This window comes from Lepidochelys kempii, chromosome 11, assembly GCF_965140265.1.
Source record: "Lepidochelys kempii isolate rLepKem1 chromosome 11, rLepKem1.hap2, whole genome shotgun sequence".
Lineage (NCBI taxonomy): Eukaryota > Metazoa > Chordata > Testudines > Cheloniidae > Lepidochelys > Lepidochelys kempii.
Window position 1 is genome coordinate 42,030,378 of NC_133266.1, and position 21,901 is coordinate 42,052,278.

The 21,901-nt window shown below is 40.8% G+C and overlaps 1 protein-coding gene across 2 annotated transcripts; it reads left to right on the plus strand.

Annotated features, from left to right (window-relative positions):
- Nucleotides 1-14,631: 14,631 nt before the first annotated feature.
- SP9 (Sp9 transcription factor) lies at nucleotides 14,632-18,935 on the plus strand. 2 transcript variants are annotated; one of them, XM_073304749.1, is made up of 2 exons: nucleotides 14,632-14,710; nucleotides 16,900-18,935. In XM_073304749.1, the coding sequence occupies exon 2, from the start codon at nucleotides 16,933-16,935 to the stop codon at nucleotides 18,250-18,252; it is 1,320 nt and encodes a 439-aa protein (XP_073160850.1). In that variant the 5' UTR covers nucleotides 14,632-14,710; nucleotides 16,900-16,932; the 3' UTR covers nucleotides 18,253-18,935. The 2 variants fall into 2 exon arrangements, with proteins under 2 accessions (XP_073160850.1, XP_073160849.1); XM_073304748.1 differs by lacking the exon at nucleotides 14,632-14,710 and adding an exon at nucleotides 15,967-16,099.
- Nucleotides 18,936-21,901: the final 2,966 nt, after the last annotated feature.

Here is a 21,901-nt window from a genome sequence, read left to right on the forward strand (position 1 = left end):
TTTGCTGATGGATGAATGTTCCTAACTAGTAACTAGTTGTTCCTAGGGTTCTTTTTCAGCCAGCTTCTTTTATAGGATTTTTTATATTCAATTTTCCTTAAACTGGTGACACGTCAGCTCAAGACCTTTTCACCCCAGATAAGACGATGCCCTCTTCCTCGTTACCCCATGTATCCGGATTTCTGATATTTTTGGAGAGTCACAGATGTCAGTGGTATGTAAACATTAAATATTTTTACATTGCTGATTTCAGCAAGACTTTTCCAAGTTCATATTCACACAGGATGACCTAATTAGAACCTGGCTGGATTAAATTCCAAGATGAGCCTCGCACCTGATTTGGCTGAAGAATAAGGTGCTGCAAGGCAGAGTGAGCAAAGTTTGCAAATCATATGAATCAAGAGTAAGACTGAAAAGCCTCGCCTTCCAGGTCAGCAAGCCTCCCAAAGGAAGACTGAATTTCCAGAATCTCCAGTACTGGCTACCTCGAGGAGAGGAAGTCGCAACATCAACAAAGAGGCCACTACAGCCTTTGCACAGTCTCCCTGCATCCAGAGGAGGCCCACTAGCAAGAAGCACTGTGCTAGCAGAATATCACTGTCTGGCTCCTTGACTGAAGTTTCAGTTCCTACTCTAGGACAGTTCCGAAAACTATGGAAGCTGAAAAGTTTGCAAATACCTCCCTCTTTTATCTTATTTTTCCTTTTTCTATTTGAGCCTTCTGTTTTTCTTAACTGGGAGATGTCCCAGCCTATTTAAGTTTAGAGTGTGAAAGTACAAGTTTGTCTGAGTGCACGTGTCTGTGAATACCAATAAAACTCTCACAGGGAAGGTGCTGGAAAGAAAAGTTCCTCTAATTTCAACAGCCCTAAATATTGTCTCATGTAGATGGTCACTAAAATGAGTACTGTATTTAAAAGTTCTTGGAGACTTGAGATTGTCATCCATAATTTCTGGTAAATAAAAGAGTTGCCAAACTTGTCCTTATCAAGTATGCTCTATTAAACTCTGTATCACATGTCTGTTGAGGGGAGAGGAAAGGGTTAGTCATCACATAAGAACTGTAGTCTAACAAGGAAGTTTTATAATTGGCTCTGAGGTTGTGGTTTAGATATTAGACAATAATTTGGCTTCAGTATTAAAATACTTAACCATTCAAGCCCTAAACTGGATAGACTTTGGCAACATTTTCAGTTGGGATATATAGTTGAACTTTTTAGACTTATTCTTATAATTGAAAAGTCTTGATTATTTTTGGTATTCATTTGATTATTTAAATCCAATCCAATTTTGAGACTAATTTGTTTGATTTTATCTTGATGTGATAGTAGTATTGTTTCCTTTTTAGTTTAGTTTATTATTAACAGCTTTGCTTTGGTGATATGTATATTTTATTTCAGTTTAAGAGTGATATGTATATTTTTTCAGTTTAAGAATTTTAATAAAATGTATAAAAAGATAAACAGTCACATTTCTTTCAATAAACAATGTGTGTCCAGAACCTTTGAAGACCTGGGCAGCTAGTCAGCATAGAAGACTGAGCAGCTCCACCTAATCAGTCTCTGGCTCTCTCTGGCTTCAATCCCATTTAAAGCAATGTGAGATGGAGGCCATTTTTAATACAGGAAAATTTGTGAATTTGATGCCAGCAATTGTGATATCCTGGGAAAATTAAAAAAGAAACAATCCTCCAAAAATCATAAATCATGAGATGAAATTATGAGTGTTGGTAATGCTGCTCCAGAAATAGATGTAAAGCTAAGAAGAATATATGTAATTAGTATGTCTTGCTAAGCATGGGTTTTTTTTTACTAAACATCCATCCATCTCCCCTTTTGGAGCTTAAGTATGAGCTCCATGTGAATCTGGAATGAAGTATATTTGGGGAGGATAATCAAATCTCACAGATCCTCAATTTGGTTCACCTCAAAATGCATGTCTAGATCTGAAGGCAGAATGACCCAAATGTGGATGGATATTTCAGATAGTAGCATACTGTAGAAGGAACTTCTGTATTTTAACCAAGACAATGCCACTTTTTTTAGATCTGTCTTCACCAACGGAGAGGACATGTAGATCTGCAATTCTGTATTTTTTGAAGGATTGTGTAAAATTAGCAGTTCAAAAGTTAAACATGGAAACTGCCACAAATACATGCTGTGAACCACTTAACTATACACGTGTTTGGCAATATACTATTCCCAGTCTACATGCACAACCAAAACGGATGTCAATGAGAATTTCATGCACAGATGGCATAAAGGCAGTATATCATCCTTTGTTTCAAGTCCTTATGCTATATCTGGTTAATAAGAACACTGTAGTTGAACATTATCAGTGACAACATATTGTGAATTCACAATGGCCCATTTTTATCAACTGTAATAATTAGCCTAAATTTTGTTTCTATAATAGAAAATGCTATTTGTAAAATCCAAATTTGATTCCTGAGTTATTCCAGCACAGAAATGCAACTTACACTTTCCTCTTTTTTAGAACTTAAAAGTGTTTGAAAAGTGACCAAACACTGGATGTTCATGTAATGAGGGGCAAAGGTGCAGCACTCCTGAATTCCATACCCTCCTGGGTGGCGATGCATGGGATTTTCATCCCCTCCATCCACAAATGCAGAGGATATGTTCTGGCCCAATGAGAGGTAATAGTTTAATATACTCTAAAAAAATTATTTTAATGGCTTAATGTAACTATTATTTTCCTCCTGCTCAGATAATGGGAGTGCTCCTGTTCCCATTTTTCCAACCATGTGGAATACATACCCTGTCGGCCACATGTTAAAGTTAAATTTCATATTTTATATTATGTAAATGATATGGCACTGTATGTTATTAATCAAACTTTAATTTTTCAGATTGTTTATTAAACAGTTTTCCATCATCAAAAACTTATAAAACCACACCCTGAGACACTCAAATGCCCTAAAGCTCTAGAGAACATTTCAAAGAGCAACCCTTTTGTAGAGAGTTGACAGATGAACATTCAACTCTATTAAAATAATGCAGCAGTTTTTATTTAAAAAGTTAGCAAGAAGCATTTTGTGTAATTATTTTAAATCACAAGGCTAATAAAAAGTCATTTTAAAGTAATTAAGATCAACACTGAGAGTTTTCATAACTTCTGAGATGAGTAAGCTGTAAAGAGCGTGTGTATTGATTTCAGAAATAATTTTGGATACCTACAGTAAATTTGATGTATGCAGTGTTGTTGTAGCCATGTTGGTCCAAGGATATTAGAGAGACAAAGAGGATGAGGTAATATCTTTTATTGGACCAGCTTCTGTTGGAGAGAGAGACAAGCTTTTGAGCTGAAGAAGAGCTGTGTGTAAGCTCAAAAGCTTGTCTCTTGCACCAACAGAAGTTGGTCCAATAAAATATATTACCTCACCCACATTTGATATAATCATTATCAAAGACCACAGTAAATGTACAGAAATTCAAAGAGTGCCATTAGTTCTAGATTTGAAAGGTTTCTTATGGATTTTTACACATCCTTGAGCAACTTCTGATGACACAATGAAATAGGACTATATTATTAAAGCATATGAACAAAAGATTTTAAATTGTTAGCTAAATATAATACATCTCACCTGTATGCTCATTCAAAAAATATGCAGTATTACAAAGGAACATGTATTACTTGTCACTTTCTTTCAATACAGCAAACTCATTGCTGGTATTACAGGATCTTGAACTGGGTAACAAAGATGCATCAAATAAAAACTAGTGGGCCAGGTGTGAAGATAAAGATTCTTAATATTATCAGTCATTTTAAATTGCAGTAGTCTGAGGTGTCACTTCCACTTTTTATTTTAAAGTGACCTGAGTGATCAGAGAGTATTAGATCAGACTCCTCACAGCAGTGTTTCTAAACCAAAAAAAGAAACTACAATTCTGGACCAGCTTTTGCTCCTCTACAGTTCAGCATTCTGAAAAGCTGCAATATATTAATATGTGTGTATATTTTTGTAACACTTTGAAAGGATGGGGTGGGGGGGAAACAATTATAGAAAGTTTTATCCCTTCAGTTACACAATAATAAAAACCAACATGCATAGGAAGAGATTTCTATCCCTCATGAAATTTTAACCTAAATATATCAGTTGTGATTCTTTCTGCCAGACAGCAGAAACTAAAATATAAAATGCTGCTTTAAACACAGACCTTTCACTAAAGTCATTAATGACCACACCAACAAAACACTGGGCTTGATGCTGTGACCTTTACTTCTGGGAGTAGTCTAACTGAAATCAATGGGTAGATCTTTGTCTCTATTATAATAGTGTAAATCTGTAGTGTCACCACTGGAGTTAATAAGCATTACTTACATGACTAAGGGTTGCATGCCCAGCTGCTAAACCTGATGGCTAGCAAGTGTTCCATATGCTATGTAGCGATATAGTCTTAAGTCAATAAGTGTAGAAGACCTAAAAAATTAGCATTTCGCTAAAAAGACACACACACATACCAAGAAAAATAATCTTTTATTAGTTTTCCATTCACTAAACCTTAAGAATACCACACACAGCTTACACACCCTTATTTTGGAATTTAAGGCAGGGGTTCTTAAACTTGAAGTTATAACCTTAAAAGTTATGCAGCTGTTTTTTTGGATACCATGCCATTTGCAACAAAATTACATTTAAAAAACTTTCTAGTTCAAAGAGGACTGTCTGAATGTAAATAGCTACAATAAGTAGGTTTATCGAATGTATACCTTTAAGAAAAGTGCAGCTTCTGAAATGTGCAATATGAATGAATAAATTGTGTTTGCTACTTTAAAAAGGTAAAATGGTCAAGTTTGTACACATAGAATGTAAATGAGAAATCTAATGTGCTATTGATCCTCTTTGTAATCTGGAGTAAGTAATTTACACAGTGCCTCAGTTTCCCCATCTATAAAATGGAGATAACATTTCAGGGAGCTGTTGTGTGACTTTATTAACTGATGTGTATATAATGTGCTTTGAGATTTTTCAGAAGGGACCTGCTCTGGAAGGGCAAGTTAATTATTACAATAAAATTAATTATTAAGAATTTAAACAAAAACTGACGATATTGTCACTCTAGAGTTTGTGTGGTCTGTAACAATGCAGTTATTGTGGTGATTATTCCTTATTCAAGTCAATAACTGAACCCTAAAACCCTGTGAAAATTTTCCAGATGTTATCAGGCAGCCTCACTGCACATTATTCTTTATTTATTTATTTGGGGTTTTTTTGCTATGACTAAATATACTAGGTGTATTCCATTTTACAACCCTTGGTGTTCAGTTGTACCAAATTGCTCTCTTTTACAGCTACATTTATTTCAACAGTTTAACAGAAATATTTTAAATGGTAAAACCTGAGATCATTAACTACTCCTCTCCGTAAAGGGCTCTCTCTCTCTCTTTTTTTTTTTTTTGGCACTCCAGTATATAAGACTCTTATGGGAAAGTATGGGTATGACTGTTGGACCTTTGTTTTGGGATTATTTTATTTTGTTGAAATGACTGGGACCATTAGATTTTTTTAGCTTCCATCTGCTATCATGGCGGGTATCAAGTGCTTTATCTGCTATCAAATTAGCAATGCTGAATCCCATCCTTATTGGTATTTGCTCTTTGGAGGTGGAAAAAATACATGTTTTATAAAGCTTAAATTGGCTTTAGCAAACAAAACATTTGCTAGATTTGTGAATGGCTTGTGATAGCAGGAGACATCAGTGCTGACCTCACTAATAAAAGTCACTGCAGTTAATGGAAGCTATTATGGAAGAATTCTGGCAAGAATTATTTTTCAAACAGCTAAAAAAATTTTAAAGAAAAATATATTCGGTTGCTGTGGCAACTGTGGTTTGAAAAATATTGTAACAAAAGGGGAGTCACATATCTAACTACCAAACTATTAATCTGACTGGATTGTCTTAAAAAGTAACTAAAGGGATTTCCCCCATCCTGATCTAATCATAGTTGTGTGTGTGTGAGAGAGAGAAAGAGAGAGAGAGATCAGTTGCAAATAGTTTTCATTTGGAGAGGTTCACTTAGATATCCTTCTCCTACCCCTCACAAGTTCCTATACATATTAGCTTGGAATAATATCTAGCTTTATACGATTAATCTCACACCTACGAATAAACATTGGCCCATGGATTCCACTGGACAACGTAAGCACTTGTTAAAGTAAATAGGGTGTGTCGTATTCCCACTCTGCACTTTTGGCACACTTAAAACTCAGTATTTTGAAGGTTTTATTACTTCCCACAAGATCCTAGTTTATTTGCAAACGTTAATGAAATGGTTTTACTTTTGTGTAAACTGAAGAACAAACTGTTGTGTAATAAATATGGTTCCCAAACTATCACAATCGAGCATTAGTACTAAACAATATGTTAATGTATACTTTTCCATACCCTATCACAGGATTTAGTAATTGACAACTATTTAAAATCCTCTCGCTCTTTCAAACATTGCTCATGTCTACTCTTGATCCTCCCCCCATTTTCAAAAGTGTGTTATTCAGCAGATTGTAAATTTTAGTGTAGGCACTGAACAGATATTTGGGCCGAGACACTTAAAAAGGTGCGTTGCCACCTAGGGATAGCAGCAAACATTTGTGTCCTCTCTCCACTAGAATTTATAATTGTGTTAGTTAAAACATTTTAGTCAATCCCATTAAAACAGGACTAAAATTCAAGTATATATTGTGTTGAGCACCCTAAATAGGAATAAGCTCTAGGGGGACTGAAAGCAGTGGAAACTAAAGTGTCATTTAAAGACCTAAAGTCATACCATTCTGCAGAAGGAAACATCAGATGTTTACAGCATCTGTAATGTGATTCTCAACCCCAATTATGTAGCTTGGAGTAAAATTTGGCAATGCTTCTTAGGCTAATTCAGGTGGAGACAGCAAGTTATACATAACCACAAAAAAGGACATTTTGACATGACGTTTCACAAAAATAGTTCCATACAGGAGGAGTACCTGTTTCGTGTTATCCTCTCTGTGAATGTGATCCACCAGCTAACAACAACAAAGGGCCAGATCTTGCCATCCTTATCCAAGTAAAACACCCATTGTCTTCAGAACGACAAGAACGACAGGATCTGACTCACAGTAATAAAGTAGGAGCACGATAGACATGACATCCCCTCCTGTCCATTCCACAAGCCTTGTCTGAAAAACCTATTTTACTTCATTTTGCAAAAAGTGAAAACAAGCTAGTTTCCATCTGACTTCCTGACTCATCTCATCTCGCAATTAGGATCTGCTGACACACTCCAGTTTATCGTGCTTCTGAATTTGGAAACTGAGTGCAAAGGGTGGGATTTCTCAAAAGCGCCTAAGAACACATCTCACTAAAAGTCCTTAGGACTCGTGTTCCTAAATCACTTAGAAGTTTGAGAAATCCCACTCAAAGTGATCCTTTAAGGTGGAACTCACTGACCCCATTTGTCTTAAGTTACAGAATGCTCTGTTGATTGTTTAAGTCTGAAATAGCCAGTGGGGAGACATTTATGTAAATGACTGAAAGAAGAATTGCACTGATTGTGAACAGAGAGAAGTTAACTATATTTGCTTTGAAAATATTATAAAGAGTTGACAATCAGCATTCGTGCCTCAGTTCTGTCCTAAAAAGGACCAGTTCTCCCTCAATACTGTTTCAGCTAGGTTTGCAGCTGTAGTGGGAAATTCTTCAGTTCACCGCTTTCTTAAGCATAGCAAACAAAAAAGATGATTTCCTGGATGGTCCCAGATCGAGTTCAGCTGTGCAGAGAACTAAAACTGTTAGCGAATGCCTAAAAGCCTAGACATGTTCAATATCTGGTGTAGCTGTAAATTATCACCTTTTCCAGGTCAGAAAGGCCAAAATAATTTCCAGCTCTATTTTTCTAAAAGCCATTTTCATTTAATCTGTCCTTTACAAATGGTAAATTTAATGTGAATTTCAGGCATAACTCAGACTAAAATGTTTTTTAAAAATCTCAGTGTATATTCAAATGTATTTCTGTAAGCAACAACCTGCCCTATTGAAACAGTCCTTGAGTACTGTTCAAATAATAGGTGTATTCGAAAAGGAAACCTGCTTTCTTTTAAAATGACTGTATGCATTATTTCAGCTTCTTCTGATAATAGCACATTTAATGTGAGGGCAAGATGCAATCAATCTTTTGTGTAGGAAGAAAGTGTTGTATTGCACTCGTACACTTACACTCACCTAGCTGTTTCGATCTGTTAAGCAACCTGAAAGTTCAGCTGGGCTGCTGCATGGCCTCTGTGGCTTTTTCTCTTTTCCTTTCCTCCCTCCCTACCCCTCCCCTTCCCGCCCTTCCCCCCTACAGAGACATTGAATTAGATTGAAGTGAATAGTTGACGTCCTCTGTAATTATACACACATTGAACTCTTTACAGTTGACTTAAGTTACTTTGAGTTGCATTGGTGTGGCCCTCCATATTGATTAAAAGCAGCATCTATTTACCTAAACAATAAATGTGGAGATTAGTAAAAGTTCACTTGATCACAATAAGAAGACTGAGCATTACAGGGCAATGCAACCCAGATGTAATATAAGTGCCTCAAGCAGCACTTTATGAAGGCATAGGCTGTTTTTTCGCAAGCAAGCATTCAAGTCTGGGTTTAGGCTTGAGGAAGGCAGTTTAAGTAGCTGTACTTTTTGCGCACAGACAAAGTAAGGGAACGCCAGGATCTATCCTGAGAAGTTGGCACAGTAACTCTCCCGGGAGAGGTGTCCAGTACAAAGCTTTGGAGGAAAAAGGAGAGAGAGAGAGAGAGAAAAAAAAACATTAAAGCCAAATGACTAAATGGACTGTGCGTGGAAAGCCTTTGAACGGGGCCTCCATGTCCTTTATTCTTCTTTCACGTCTTCTCTAGAAGAAAGGACAACTTTAAGGTAAGCAGGACACGTTGCGGCTTCTGTGTGTTAAGCTCTTGATGGCGTAGGCTCTGTAAGAAAGGGAAGAACCGAGTTTGGTAATGCCAGACTCAGTAGAAACACTCCCTCTCTCATTATAGGCTCTCCTATAGAGAAAGACAGTTCGTGTCGTCCTATTGCCTCTACTGCTCGGTTTACATGGTAGATGATGCATTTTACTAAGCCTTTCTTTAATCAAGAAGAGAAACCAGTTGATAACTAAATCAGTAAATAAATAGGCATGAATCTCACAGGAACAAATTGGAAAAACAGATTCTAAACTAATAGTATCCAGTCCCCGTTTTGTTTTGTTTTTTTTTAAAAAGGCAGCTCATATCTCTTGATGGGATTTGACACCCTGTCTCTTGGTACAGATGCTGTTGCACTGTGCTTACCTCCTGCTCCTTCTCATCAAATGATGTGATGAAGGGTTATTTTTGACAAGCTCTGAAGGGATTGCTAGCGATTAGAATGTAGAAAACAACAGACCAGACGGTAACTGGCATATGACAAATTAATGCTTAGAATCTCGTGCTAGTTAACATCGTCACTACTGTGACATGTCGGATTAAATGTCCAGCCGAAGGGCACATACATTGCAATTGCAATTCTTGTGCACACTTTAATTAACAAATATTTCCACTAGTTACGTTGTCCCCAGCGGGGATCACTTGGGATATTTTAAAGAAAGGCTTAGTTAGTTTGGAGTTTGGGGGGTTTCTCCTTCCCAGTGTTTTAAATTCAGAGCATTTCATTCAGAGAACTGTAAAAACGACTTATCCAATCACGGTGTGATTAAAATAGAAACATGCACCCTTGCACTGAGTTCAGAAACTAGTTCGGTTTAGTACCAAAGCAAGGAACGAATAGTGGTGGCCATCCATTACAGTCAAGACTAAACCAGCTTCTGGTCGTTTCGACCTGAATGTAGGCAAAGCCTAACCAGAAGTGTGTTGGCAAGTGTGAAGTGGGTCAGTTCTTTCCCTCAGCCCTATGGTTTGTGGGCTCTCAGAAACTGGAATGAATTTCCTTCTCGTGAGAAGTTCAATGTGTCTTGAAAGGAAAACTGCAAACAGACCCAGGCCTATAGGGGTGGCTGGGCTGGCTTTGATCGCCACACATATTTAGCCATGTCTAGGTTAGTTGGAATATTTAGCCATTGTAGGGAACGCTGTGGCATAGCCCTTCCTTCATGAGATTGGGTTTCAGCTTCTTTGCCGTTTTATAACTTCAATGGCTAATGGGTCTGCGTCTCCGATGTAATTAAAAGGCTACAAAGCTACCCAAACACTTCGTTAAATAAACATGTAACCCAGTGCTTTTCTCGTTGCATTGCCTCTACACAGCAGATTAGGGGATTGTTTAGGAAGCAGTCTCTTTGTTTCCTTCTTTCAGGTACAAGGTGAATTAATCCGTTTGGAACCCAGCAAATCTCTTCCGCCCCCTTTCCTCCCCCCGAATTCTTCTAGCCTACGTCTCTTTAACAATAAAGAGAAAAACAGACAATGCTCGAATACCTCTCAAGACGAACGAATCGAGCCTGTTTCTTTGCATGTAAGTTTTCTAAATAAATTGCTTTTCTTGTTTAAAGCTGTGATGGATGGACTCACAGGGCCAGGTTGGTCTCTGGAACAGTACAATGGATGTAAGAAGGTTTTTTCTTCGCCATATAAATCATTCACATTGTTTAAGGTACATTGATCAATCTAATGGCTTGTAATAGGCTCCTAATTGCCACTAGGAAAGTACTGCAAGCTTGCATTTGAACGTGAAATGGTTCATGATCTGAGCTGAAATTCACCTTAAGCTTGAGATCCAATAATTATAGCACACTGAACGGCTCTCCGTCTTTCCTAGTCCTAATACCAGGACAAGAGGAAAGGAGAAGAGGGGAACATAGAGATGGGAGAGAATCAGTGTATTTTTCCTGATTGAAATCAGCAATTCATTAATGGGCAAAACCTACAGTAGGATTTATAGGTTACAGCTAGTTTTCTTAGTCACAAACCAACATACTGAGTCATACCTTGCAATAGATGTTAATAAAAAACTAGGCCAATATCAGAAGTACTGTACATGAAAAGAGAGATATTTTAAAAAAAATCTTCCCTTTTCAGGTGCACCGTTTGAGCAAACGTGTCTAATGTCGCGTTTATCTTATACAATGCATATGCTTACCCTCACATCTAATAAGCCCTACTAAAGGAAGGAGCGGAAGTTAGGCAATCTTAAAGTAATGATACCGCTGGTATTTTGGCTTGTATATCTAGAAAGCAAAACTAATAAACATGGCCAATATTTCTCTACTTAAAACGCTACCAAATTTCCGAAGAGATCAGAGCTTCTTCTTTAACCGACGTATATGCAAAAGGTAGCTTTAGGCTCTGTAAATATGGGTCCAATCGTTTGCTAATTCAGTTCCCTTTACTTAGAAACCCATTAATTTTAATACAGATAGCTCTAAAAACGCTAGCATTGGCTGAGTTTCAAACCTGCTGCGGTTTGATCTTGTCATGTCTAATCTATATACCGTAACAGTGTTGTAAGGAATGTGAACCAAGATGATAAAATCCTCATAAAATGTTCCTGAGGCTTTTCCTATCGATGCAGTAAACAAATCTATGAAGCTTGTTGAATAATCTTCCAATAATTGTAGTAATTAAAATCATCATACAGTCTACAGTCACCTTCCTTCCTTTGACACTGCAGTCTTCCCTTTAATTGTTAACGTGTCTTCGTTTGAGATAAATAGAACAAGGGGGCTTTAAAATATATGGGTCAAATAAATCTAGAGGAAGAAAATTAGTTTTATACTCAAATGTTTGGAGAGCACTTAAGAGACAAGGATTTTTTCAATATATCCTGCAGATTTCACAACTGCGAGGAAATGGATCTCCCTGGTACCTCTAAATAGTGGCACCTTAGAGCTAGAGGAAAGATTAAAGCCTCGTCTATCAATTGCTCCATCTTTGGGTCTTTATTTATATGGGTAAGGGCGGGAGTGGGAGGGAGGGAGTTATGTAACAAATATAAAATGAAAGCTCAAGTACAAACTGTTGGAGAGTTCCATAATTTTCACTTAATTTCCATGATCTATTTGATCCCTGTGCTCATTCCCTTTTTATGAACTACAAAAGATTTTCTTCTAATCAAAAGCTGCACTTCATCTTTGCCCACAAATGAAAAACTCTACAGAGGAAATAATTCAGGGACTCAACAGGCACCATGGGCTGTATTTTAACACTCTCTCTATATAGCCTCCCCCTTTTTAATATAATGCACAGAATGCATAGAATAGTGGGGAAGCCTTTTCTTAACTAAAGTTATTAATTTATCACCTGGTCCCCCTCGGCGCTGTTCTCATAATCCATAGTGGAGTCTGTATCATGTAAATGAAAAGCATAATTGAGAGAGAGAGAGAGAGATGTTCATATGGAAACCCTGATGCTAAAAGAATGGCAGGATGCAATTATTTGTATAAGCGATGGGCATTTTTGCGGGTTTCCCCCACACGTTTCTTGTTTGGCAGAGAATCTGATTGCTTCTCCTGAACTTGGAAAGGTTTACACCTCCCTCCCTCCCCCCGTGTAGCATCCGTGTGTAAATTCTGTGTCCGTCCTAGGATTCCCGGGAAATAGTACAGCAAACTCACATTTAACTGCTGTTAAATCGATGTATTTGGAAAATATTTGGCAATTTTTTTCCAGAGCCCCGTTTGAACAGAAGAACCATTTCGTCTGACGCTCTTGAATGTGAACCCATGAGCCTTCCAATCAGCTTTAATGAACGAATTGTTTCCCAGCTTTACCTCCTGAAGACAGCAACTTTAGTAGTTGCACGGATCAAAAGATCCATGTTAAAGGGAAGGTGGGAAACAATATTTGTTCAAAGGAAGTGAACCTGTTTCATTTAATTAGACCATTCTTCTTTATTAGTACTCACACTGAGACTTAAAAAAGATTTATGTTGATTTAGCCATAGTGTATTTATGATGTAAATATATTCCAAGATGAAAACGTCACGGATCAATTGTAAAGGACCCGGATACATAATTTTAAAAAATCAGTTTCAGTTTATATGAGGTTCTCACCCCACTTTCGCTTCCTAGTCAGATTTGTTTATGCAGAATCGACATTTAATAGTGCTAATTGCACTCCAGTTAAATTGCCCTGATTGCAGAAAGGGAAGCAATTTTCGTGCTCTCTGTCTGGGTTTGGAAGAAATTGTTTTTATATTCACCTCTTTATAAAGAAGTGGAGATAAGGCACCGAGCCTTTGCACAAATTGCACTTATGGGCTGACTGGCAGCATTCAGGCGCTATAATAGAGCATTATTTGGCCGTTTTGAATAATGTAAAGCGTTTGCTGAAAGCTATTCTCTTGAAAATTGCTCTAACTTTTAAAAGGGTGGTGATTCACTCCAAACCAGGCCTTTGTTACATTGTCATTATCCCCCCAAATGTTTTAACAGTCAGCTCAACACTTTAGCATAACACATTGATCTTTGTTTAAAAACTAGATTTTTGGTGTTTGAAAAAAATCTGTCAGAAAATTCTTGACCCCCTAAAGATTTTTAAGAGCGTTTTCTATTTCGCTACATATTCGTTTATTTATTTAAATGTGTGCCTTCTTTTAGTAGATTTCAGTTACTTTTGTTATTATCAAATTGATTAATACTATATGTAACACCCCTACCCATGTGTGTTTAAAAACAGAAAAAAAAAAGTGACTGGATTTGGAAACAGACAATGTGAAAAGGCCAGTAGTAAGTAGGTGCCTTTACCCTCTGGGTTAAATGGCTGGGTTTTGAACATCACAATTTTTAACTCCCTTTGCAGCTTATTTTATTCATTACTTTGTCAGCTTTCCGGGGGGCGGGGGGGGAAGCCTCACCAGTTCTCCTCCCTGTGCTGCCTCGGGGTTGGTCAGAAACGCCTCGCTGCCACTGAACAATCACCCCTATTAGTAAATCAACGGCAGATCGTCTAAACAAACAGGAGCGCTGGCTCCCCCGTGTAGAAAAGAGTCACCTGTTGGGCGATTGCTCCCGGGTGCCCCTGTCGGACTCCTAGTCTTTCCTGTGCTCTAGGCTCCCCCCCCCCCCATCCCTTTTCAATCGCCTCCATCCGAGGAGCACTTCAGCCCTCCTGGGTAAAACTGCCGTTTATGATCTGCTCCAGGCAGACCTCTTGGAGAAAGGGATTGCAATTCACTCGCTGGCCCCCTGTGTTCAGCGTAAGTCAATGTGCAAAGTATTAGGGGCAGAACAGTATTTCCCCTGACTTTCACCATTTTAAATATTCACAGCGTCAAAAAGGCAAACACCCTTTGAAAATAGCCTTAAATGTTTAAATGAAAGAAAATCTCCACTGACATCCCTGCCCGTTGTGGTATAGTTATTGCAGACTGGGTCTTACTTACAATGTACAACAACGTGCTATCTTCTCTAGTTGGAACATTTAGCAATGAAATAAAGACAAGAGAAAAAGAACCTTAATCCATGGTTTTCTCCACCTCGTCCTTTAACAATGTGTATTTTTGCATCTAGTGCTGGGGTTTATGCTGGATTACAGAAGCGGATTTGAGGAAAAGGAGAATATTTACTGCAATCCAGAACAAGTAGCTAGGGTTGCCTGAATGCACTCAGATTTCTGGTTCGGAACTGTAACTAGCTGCACCCGGGAAGAGAGAGAAAGAGGACACCGTCATAATCTCAGCTCTACAGATACAATCGCAATATTTAAAAAGTTGTCCGTCTATTGACTTTCGCGACACCGTGCGGGTGAGTTCAATGCAATTACTTAAGAAGCTTCTAATAATTACAATCAAAGGGACTAGCCTGCAATACATTTAGGAGCCAAGGTTTGGACTTACATTTCGCACATGCAGAGAGCAGGTAAAGTCTCTGTCGCTCACTGGGCGTGTGGAGTGTGTAGAGTGCAGAGGCCACAGGCGAGTGCTGGGGAGGCTTATTCCAGCGGCGCCCTAGCGCAGCTAGGAGGAAGCACGCTCGCTGCCATTAGCAAGCACAGTGGTTTTTCATGGCTTTCTGTAAGGCTCGAAAAACGTGCTCCAGGTTACAGACTTGACATTCAAAGTCTTTAACCAGGGATTGTTATTTAAGATAAAACCCTTCCTCTCCAGCAAAAAATATCGCTCCTCGGGCTCCTTTGGGCAGTTATGAGAATATAAAAAGAAAGATACAGTACGTGTCGGTTTAATATCCTGTTTTGGGGGGATATGTAACTAAAAAGCCTCTTCATATTTTTCCCCAAAGAGACTAGCAAATATATTATGCATCAACATGACGAATCACTTAGTACTTTGACAAAAATATAGAGGAGTAAAATACACTTTGGAATGTGCTTACTGTTCTAGCACAGAAATGTTTGTAATCACTTTTGGGCAGGTATGATGTGCATTGACTGTGCCCCACCTGCCCAATTTGTCTGATGGACCAGATTCTAGAATGGCAATGAAAGGAAGGGCCTGTTGAGCAAATAAACCTTCTTTTTACAAGAAACAGAAATACATATTTCCTGGATCCAGCTAGTATGTTGGATTGGGTAAGTAATTATGGAGAATATATAATACAGTCGAATAATTTTAATCTATGGTTAAACTGACAAAATTCAAAGTGAATGCTGACATTCAGCTCCTGCCCTTTGTGGCTTCCCCCCCTTTTCCCACAGACCGTTAGTTACGGAGGAAGTGTCAGCCCTAACTTTGAATTTCCTAGCTTTTGTTGGTTTATGTCACAACCTTAAGGATATTTAAACCCAGGGTTGTTTTGTTTTTTTTAAAGTTAATTACAGTATAATTTCTTTAGTCCAAAGCACTGAGTTTTATCCCTGTGCCTTTGACTGGCACGCGCCCTGAGCCCTGGTTCTTGCACCTCCAAGTATCTGATTGGCTGCAGGGCAGCTCCAGCCTGCTCTTTCTGCGCCCTCATTGGGTGAGAGACCCAGCCAGCGGTACTTCAAAGCAGGCGCTCCCCACACTTAGGCTGAGTTTAGCCCTCCAGAGCCAAGAGTGTACTTAGTGCAACTGGAATAAAGCGGGGAGCTAGGAGGAAATTGAGCAACCTCTCCGGGCTGAGCGCAAAGCAGAGCCCCCCATTCGATCCCATCACCCAGCCAAGGGACGTGCTATGGCTACGTCTATACTTGGGGTAAGTCAGAGAAACATCTTTATTCCAACGGCACGTTTTTCGTTGTGGTTTCTGGGGGCAGGTTTGTTACCCTGAAAAAAAACTGTTGCTGTTGTATCGCAGTTTCTCGTTATATAAATGACGATGTGCTGCAATTGAAGCGCAAACTCGATTAATGTTTCGGGGGCGTTCGGGACTGATTTCCAGTCGCACCATTCACGTGCAAGACGACTTTAGTATCAAGTTTATTTTATTTTGAAAGAAATGAAGCTTTTAAAAAAAACTCGAGGCGGGTTATGCCAAATTGGAATGGATTTTCTCGAACCAGCCTGGTGCGTGATGCTTGCACCAAAGCCATGTAGCAATGTAATTATGTTTATGTTTCTGCTGGCTCTAAAGCCATAACCCTTGTGGCTTTAGAGCACGTCGTTTTTTCGTTTCCCTGGGGATTTTTGCCTTTACAATCGCACGTTGAAAGAGGAAAGCATTGCCATAAAGAGTCTCAAACCGCCACAAAACTCTCTTAAGAAATTACGCCTGTGCCATTTTAAAACATCACTGTCGGTCGTCCCCATTATGACTATGGAGAAGTGTATCATTAAATTAATTTGGTTTGTAGCGTTTATTCAAGCACTGTAGGACCCTGAAAACAAGATAGACATTGCATCAAGTTGGGCAGGGTGGCGTTTTCATCCAAAACGAAAGGCTACTTTTGCAGTGTTACTTTTCGGGCAGAGAGTATTTAGCCACGTTGCTGTGTTTGCGTGTGCGCCTCTCCTGGGCTCTCCAAGGCTCACGGGCTTGCTTTGTGTCTCCCTTAGGAAGAGCCAAGATTTGGAACAACTCCCCTGGCCATGCTGGCTGCGACCTGCAATAAGATCGGGAACACCAGCCCCCTGACCACTTTACCCGAGTCCAGCGCCTTCGCCAAGGGAGGCTTTCACCCCTGGAAACGCTCCACCTCCAGCTGTAACCTGGGCTCCAGTCTCTCGGGCTTCACGGTGGCCACTAGCCGGGGCTCCAGCGGGCTGGCCAGCGGCACGGGCACCGCCAACAGTGCCTTCTGCCTGGCCTCCACCTCGCCCACTTCCTCGGCCTTCAGCAGCGACTACAGCGGCCTCTTCTCCAACTCGGCAGCTGCGGGCGTGTCCCCGCAGGAGCCCGGCGGCCAGTCGGCCTTCATCTCCAAAGTGCACAGCTCAGCGGCCGAGAGCCTGTACCCGCGGGTGGGCATGGCGCACCCCTACGAATCGTGGTACAAGTCAGGCTTCCACTCCACCCTGGCGGCGGGAGAGGTGGCCAACGGGGCGGCCTCTTCGTGGTGGGACGTGCACACCAACCCGGGCTCCTGGCTGGAGGTGCAGAACCCCGCCGGGGGGCTCCAGAGCTCGCTGCACTCGGGCGCCCCCCAGGCCTCGCTGCACTCCCAGCTGGGCACCTACAACCCCGACTTCAGCTCGCTCACTCACTCCGCCTTCAGCTCCACGGGCCTGGGCTCCACGGCCGCCTCGCATCTGCTCTCCACCAGCCAGCACCTGCTGACCCAGGAGGGCTTCAAGCCCGTGCTGCCCTCCTACACAGACTCCAGCGCGGCGGTGGCCGCAGCCAGCGCCATGATCACGGGCGCCGCGGCCGCCGCGGCTGGGGGAGGCTCCGCCCGCTCCGCCCGCAGGTACTCGGGCCGGGCCACCTGCGACTGCCCCAACTGCCAGGAGGCGGAGAGGCTGGGGCCGGCCGGGGCAAGCCTGCGGCGCAAGGGGCTGCACAGCTGCCACATCCCGGGCTGCGGCAAGGTCTACGGCAAGACCTCGCACCTGAAGGCGCATCTGCGCTGGCACACGGGCGAGCGGCCCTTCGTCTGCAACTGGCTCTTCTGCGGCAAGCGCTTCACGCGCTCGGACGAGCTGCAGCGGCACCTGCGGACTCACACGGGCGAGAAGCGCTTCGCCTGCCCCGTCTGCAACAAGCGCTTCATGCGCAGCGACCACCTGAGCAAACACATTAAAACGCACAACGGGGGCGGCGGGGGCAAAAAGGGCAGCGACAGCGACACGGACGCCAGCAACCTGGAGACCCCCCGCTCTGAGTCCCCCGACCTCATCCTGCACGAGGGGGTGACCGCTGCCCGGGGAGGCGGTGGCAAGGAATCCACCGCGGGGCCGAACGACTCGTAGGGGGCCCGGACGGAACAGCCGCCCTCGTCCCCTGCAAAGCCCCGGCCGGGGAGAGGCGAAGGAGCCGCCCCACAAACTGCGCTCAGACTGCAGGAGCGACTGGACTAAAGCGCAGGGTCCAGGGCCAAGCCCCAGAGACACAGCCCAACCCTCAGCCCCGCAGGACACTGACACAGCTTCCTGATGCAGAGCAATAGCGAGACCCAAGCCCGCACAGACTGAGCAGTGTGAAACCAACGGGACCGAAAACCGCCCTTGGTGTGGATTACTAGTCTCTAGCTACACCAGGTCCTGCCTGACGAAATCTAGTTACAATGACACTTTTTTTGTTTGTTTTTTTTAAAAAAGGAAAGCATCCTAAAAGAGGCTTAAGGTGAGAAATTAAAGTGGAAGTCTGAGACAGTTCCTCTGTATTCCATAAACATCTGTATAAATAGAGTTCAAAAAAGATTGTGTTATCTTATTTTTCTTGTAAGCGTTGATCCTGATAGGGGGTTTATTTTTGTCTCTCTTTTTTGTCTTTTTTGGTGAATTCCTGAAATTCAGGAAGTTTTTTTTTTAAAAAAATTTCTGATGCACTTTGTGGAAGTCGGTATATATGTAAAAGCTATTTAAAATGTTGAGTTAACATTTCACTCAAACACACGTAAGTTAAGGTCATTTGAAGAAATTAAATGCGTTTATCTGTATGAAAAAAAATCTTGACTTAATATTTTCATTTTGGTATTATTAAAGGATTCTGAACAATATACTTACGTTTTTTCTTCTTTTTTCCCAGCCCTTATACAGAGCAGCTTTTAGCGCAAACCCTCTTTTTTCCTCTCCCAATGCTAGTACAGTAATACAAGCGAATGGGATTTAAAAACAAGAAATGCATTTGACGCCAAGGGTCCAAATTAATCAAATATCTTAAGGCAAATTTCAATCTGGTTATGTCCTATAACTGTGTTTCCTCATTCAAACGCTCATTCCCCCGCCCCCCCCCAAGATCTGACCCCAAATAAAAAAGGTTTAAAACCTATCCAAATTTTGGAAACGCATTTTATGAAAATGCCCCCAAATAGATTTAACGTAAACTGTTCAAAGAAACTGTTTTTTAAAAAAGTCTTTAGCCTCACAAGGCTTCCTAGGTTGGGAGATGATCTCAGGGGAATAAACCGCTAGAGTCACTACTCCGGAACAGACATTTCATGCTAAATGAAAATCTTGTTAAATGTTATTAATTTTGACTTAGAGCACATAGCAGCCCCCTGTGCCTTGTATTCCCTTATTAGGGATTCATGTCTTATCAAATATCTAATTAATCTCCTAGACATCATTTGTTCTGGCCAACTTTATCTCAGCTGGTCCACGGGGACAACTCCGAATATTCTCGGTGACAAAGCTCCCTTGAAGATCCTTTTAATTGTCTAAATTAACTGCACCAAATTTGCATGTCAAACGGTAAAGGGCAACCTGAGATAAAATGTAAACGTTTTAAAAGCCCCAAACTAAGCACTTGATTTGATAACTAGGCTTTTTAATGTTATGGAAGACAACTGCTCCTTTCCTTTTCAAAGACAGTTGATCTATGCAAATAGTGAATTGGAAATGCTTATGTCCCCATGCAGTCAAATGGTCCTTGCATGTTATTTGAATATCAGTGGCTCTGCTATTGAAAAGGTTCAAGGATGCTCTCTGACTTCTTTGTGATTACTCAGTGCAGCGTCTTATTCTGAAGAAAAAAAACCTCAGGAATAATTAAAGGCTGGGCTAAGGCCTGGGAACACATTTGGGACAGGAATCTCATTTAGACAGGCTCTTTCAAAATAAGGCACAGTTAAATTGACCAGAAGGCAATTATTGAAATGAAAATTATTTTCACTCCCTTTGTCTCCTGACCACCAACTTAACAGCCACAGTATTTTTTTTAAAAAAAATGGTTAAATGAGATAATTGCGCTATTTAAAAAGAAAAAAAGTTAATTTTGTGCAGAGTGGAGGAATAACATTTTAAGCCAGTACAAGCTAGAGAATGCAAATAAAATCAGAAAAAGGATTGTGCTGTCAGTCACAAATCAAAGATTTTGAAATAAAAAATTCAGCTGTGACTATTAATAGAAGGTATTTCACTTTTCCCAACCCTGTCACAAGACACTAACAGAGCGTGTGCCTAAATCGTTTGTTTTAAATGCACACAAGTGTGGCTCCGCGGCGATGCTGAGGGACTGCCGGAAGGAATCTTAGCAAGAGTGCAATTTCAAAACCATCTTCTGAGTTCATTTTTCCTCGGCCTAAATTATTCAAAAGCATCGATTATCTTCACTCTCTTTTCTCCTTTCCTGACCTATTTTTGTCTTTCTTTATCCCCCTTTTTAAACTTAGACCGTTCTGTAAGATGAAGGGAAACCCTCTTGCTTTTCCACACCACTCTTTCCCCGGAGTGCCTAGAGGATCTGTATTAGATGTATTTTATTCTAGGGCAGGCGGGGGAGAGAGACAATGGGAGTTGGCGAGGATGACACTGGCGGGCAGATGTAAAATAAACAGTGCGCTTGCTGAGCTGCAGGACATGACTCCCCTCCTTGTCAGTTGTTGGGGTTTCCGAGGAATGCATTCTCACTGGGTGTTGGGCAGAAGTCAGCTTTGTTTTCAATCCATAATAAAACAGATCAAAGGAAGCCATCCAGGTCCAGTTTCTGCCAGGCCAGGGTTACAATTCTCAGCTCAATGATCAAGGACCTCTTTGCATTGCCTTTGCCCCTTGGGGTCAGAAAACGTCCATCATTTACAGACTCCCCAGAAATGAAGAAGGGAGCAACTCTGGGCCGCAGAGCCGGTTCGTTTAACCAAGAAAATAGAAACCATGTAACCTTTTAAAAAATAAATGGCACCATTCTTTAGTACTTGTTGGTGATAATTATATGGTCTGGGGACTACAGAACTTTTGTACGACAGGATAAAGAACAGACAGTGTGAGAACCGAAAAATAATTCTGATTCACTCTTTTCAATTACAGTTAAATGGCATTTCTATAGTGGGAGCCTGCAAACCCGGGGGCAAAACATAACCTTGGGACACAGAGAAACGTTTTTTTTACGTGTCACCCTCTAATGGGAAGGGAGCCAGAGAAGTCGAAAGAGGATTTAGATTTTTTTTTTCACCCTTCGTTGCTGTTTCTCTGCAGTTGTGGCCCCGTTCAAACGCGACTTTTATGACTACTAGTAATTTACATTTTGCCTGCATGGTTACTTCCAACCAGTACACGTTGTGGGACTGAGTTTCCATACTCGATCCTGTAGCTAACCCCATTAAACAAGATTTACAGACGACGAAAGACAAAATATCAGAGCAAACTATTGGTAAATGTCGCTCTGCTCCTAATTCACCGGAGATGTGGCTCCTGCCCCCTAGGGTGTATTATAGTCCTTTAAATAATAATAATACAAGTAGTAAAGGTAGCATGAATATGTTTGTTTAAGGAGATAATATAGAACTCCATCTTTGTGTATGAACAGTTATTTTTTAACCTTTGTTTAAAATTTGCAATTGAGAGGGAAACTTTATTTATTGAAGCTCTAATTTATTTGCAGCCATTAGCTGATTTAAGATGTTTCTGCCACACTCCCAAAATGCAGATGAAGGAAATCTTACAGAAATCCCGCCCATTT

Bases quoted from the DNA above. Each gene is read 5' to 3' on its own strand.
- SP9 (XM_073304748.1), top strand. From the start codon at position 16,079: ATGGCTACGTCTATACTTGGG. The intron at 16,100-16,899 runs GTAAGTCAGAGA...TGTCTCCCTTAG, and splicing joins TGGCTACGTCTATACTTGGG to GAAGAGCCAAGATTTGGAAC.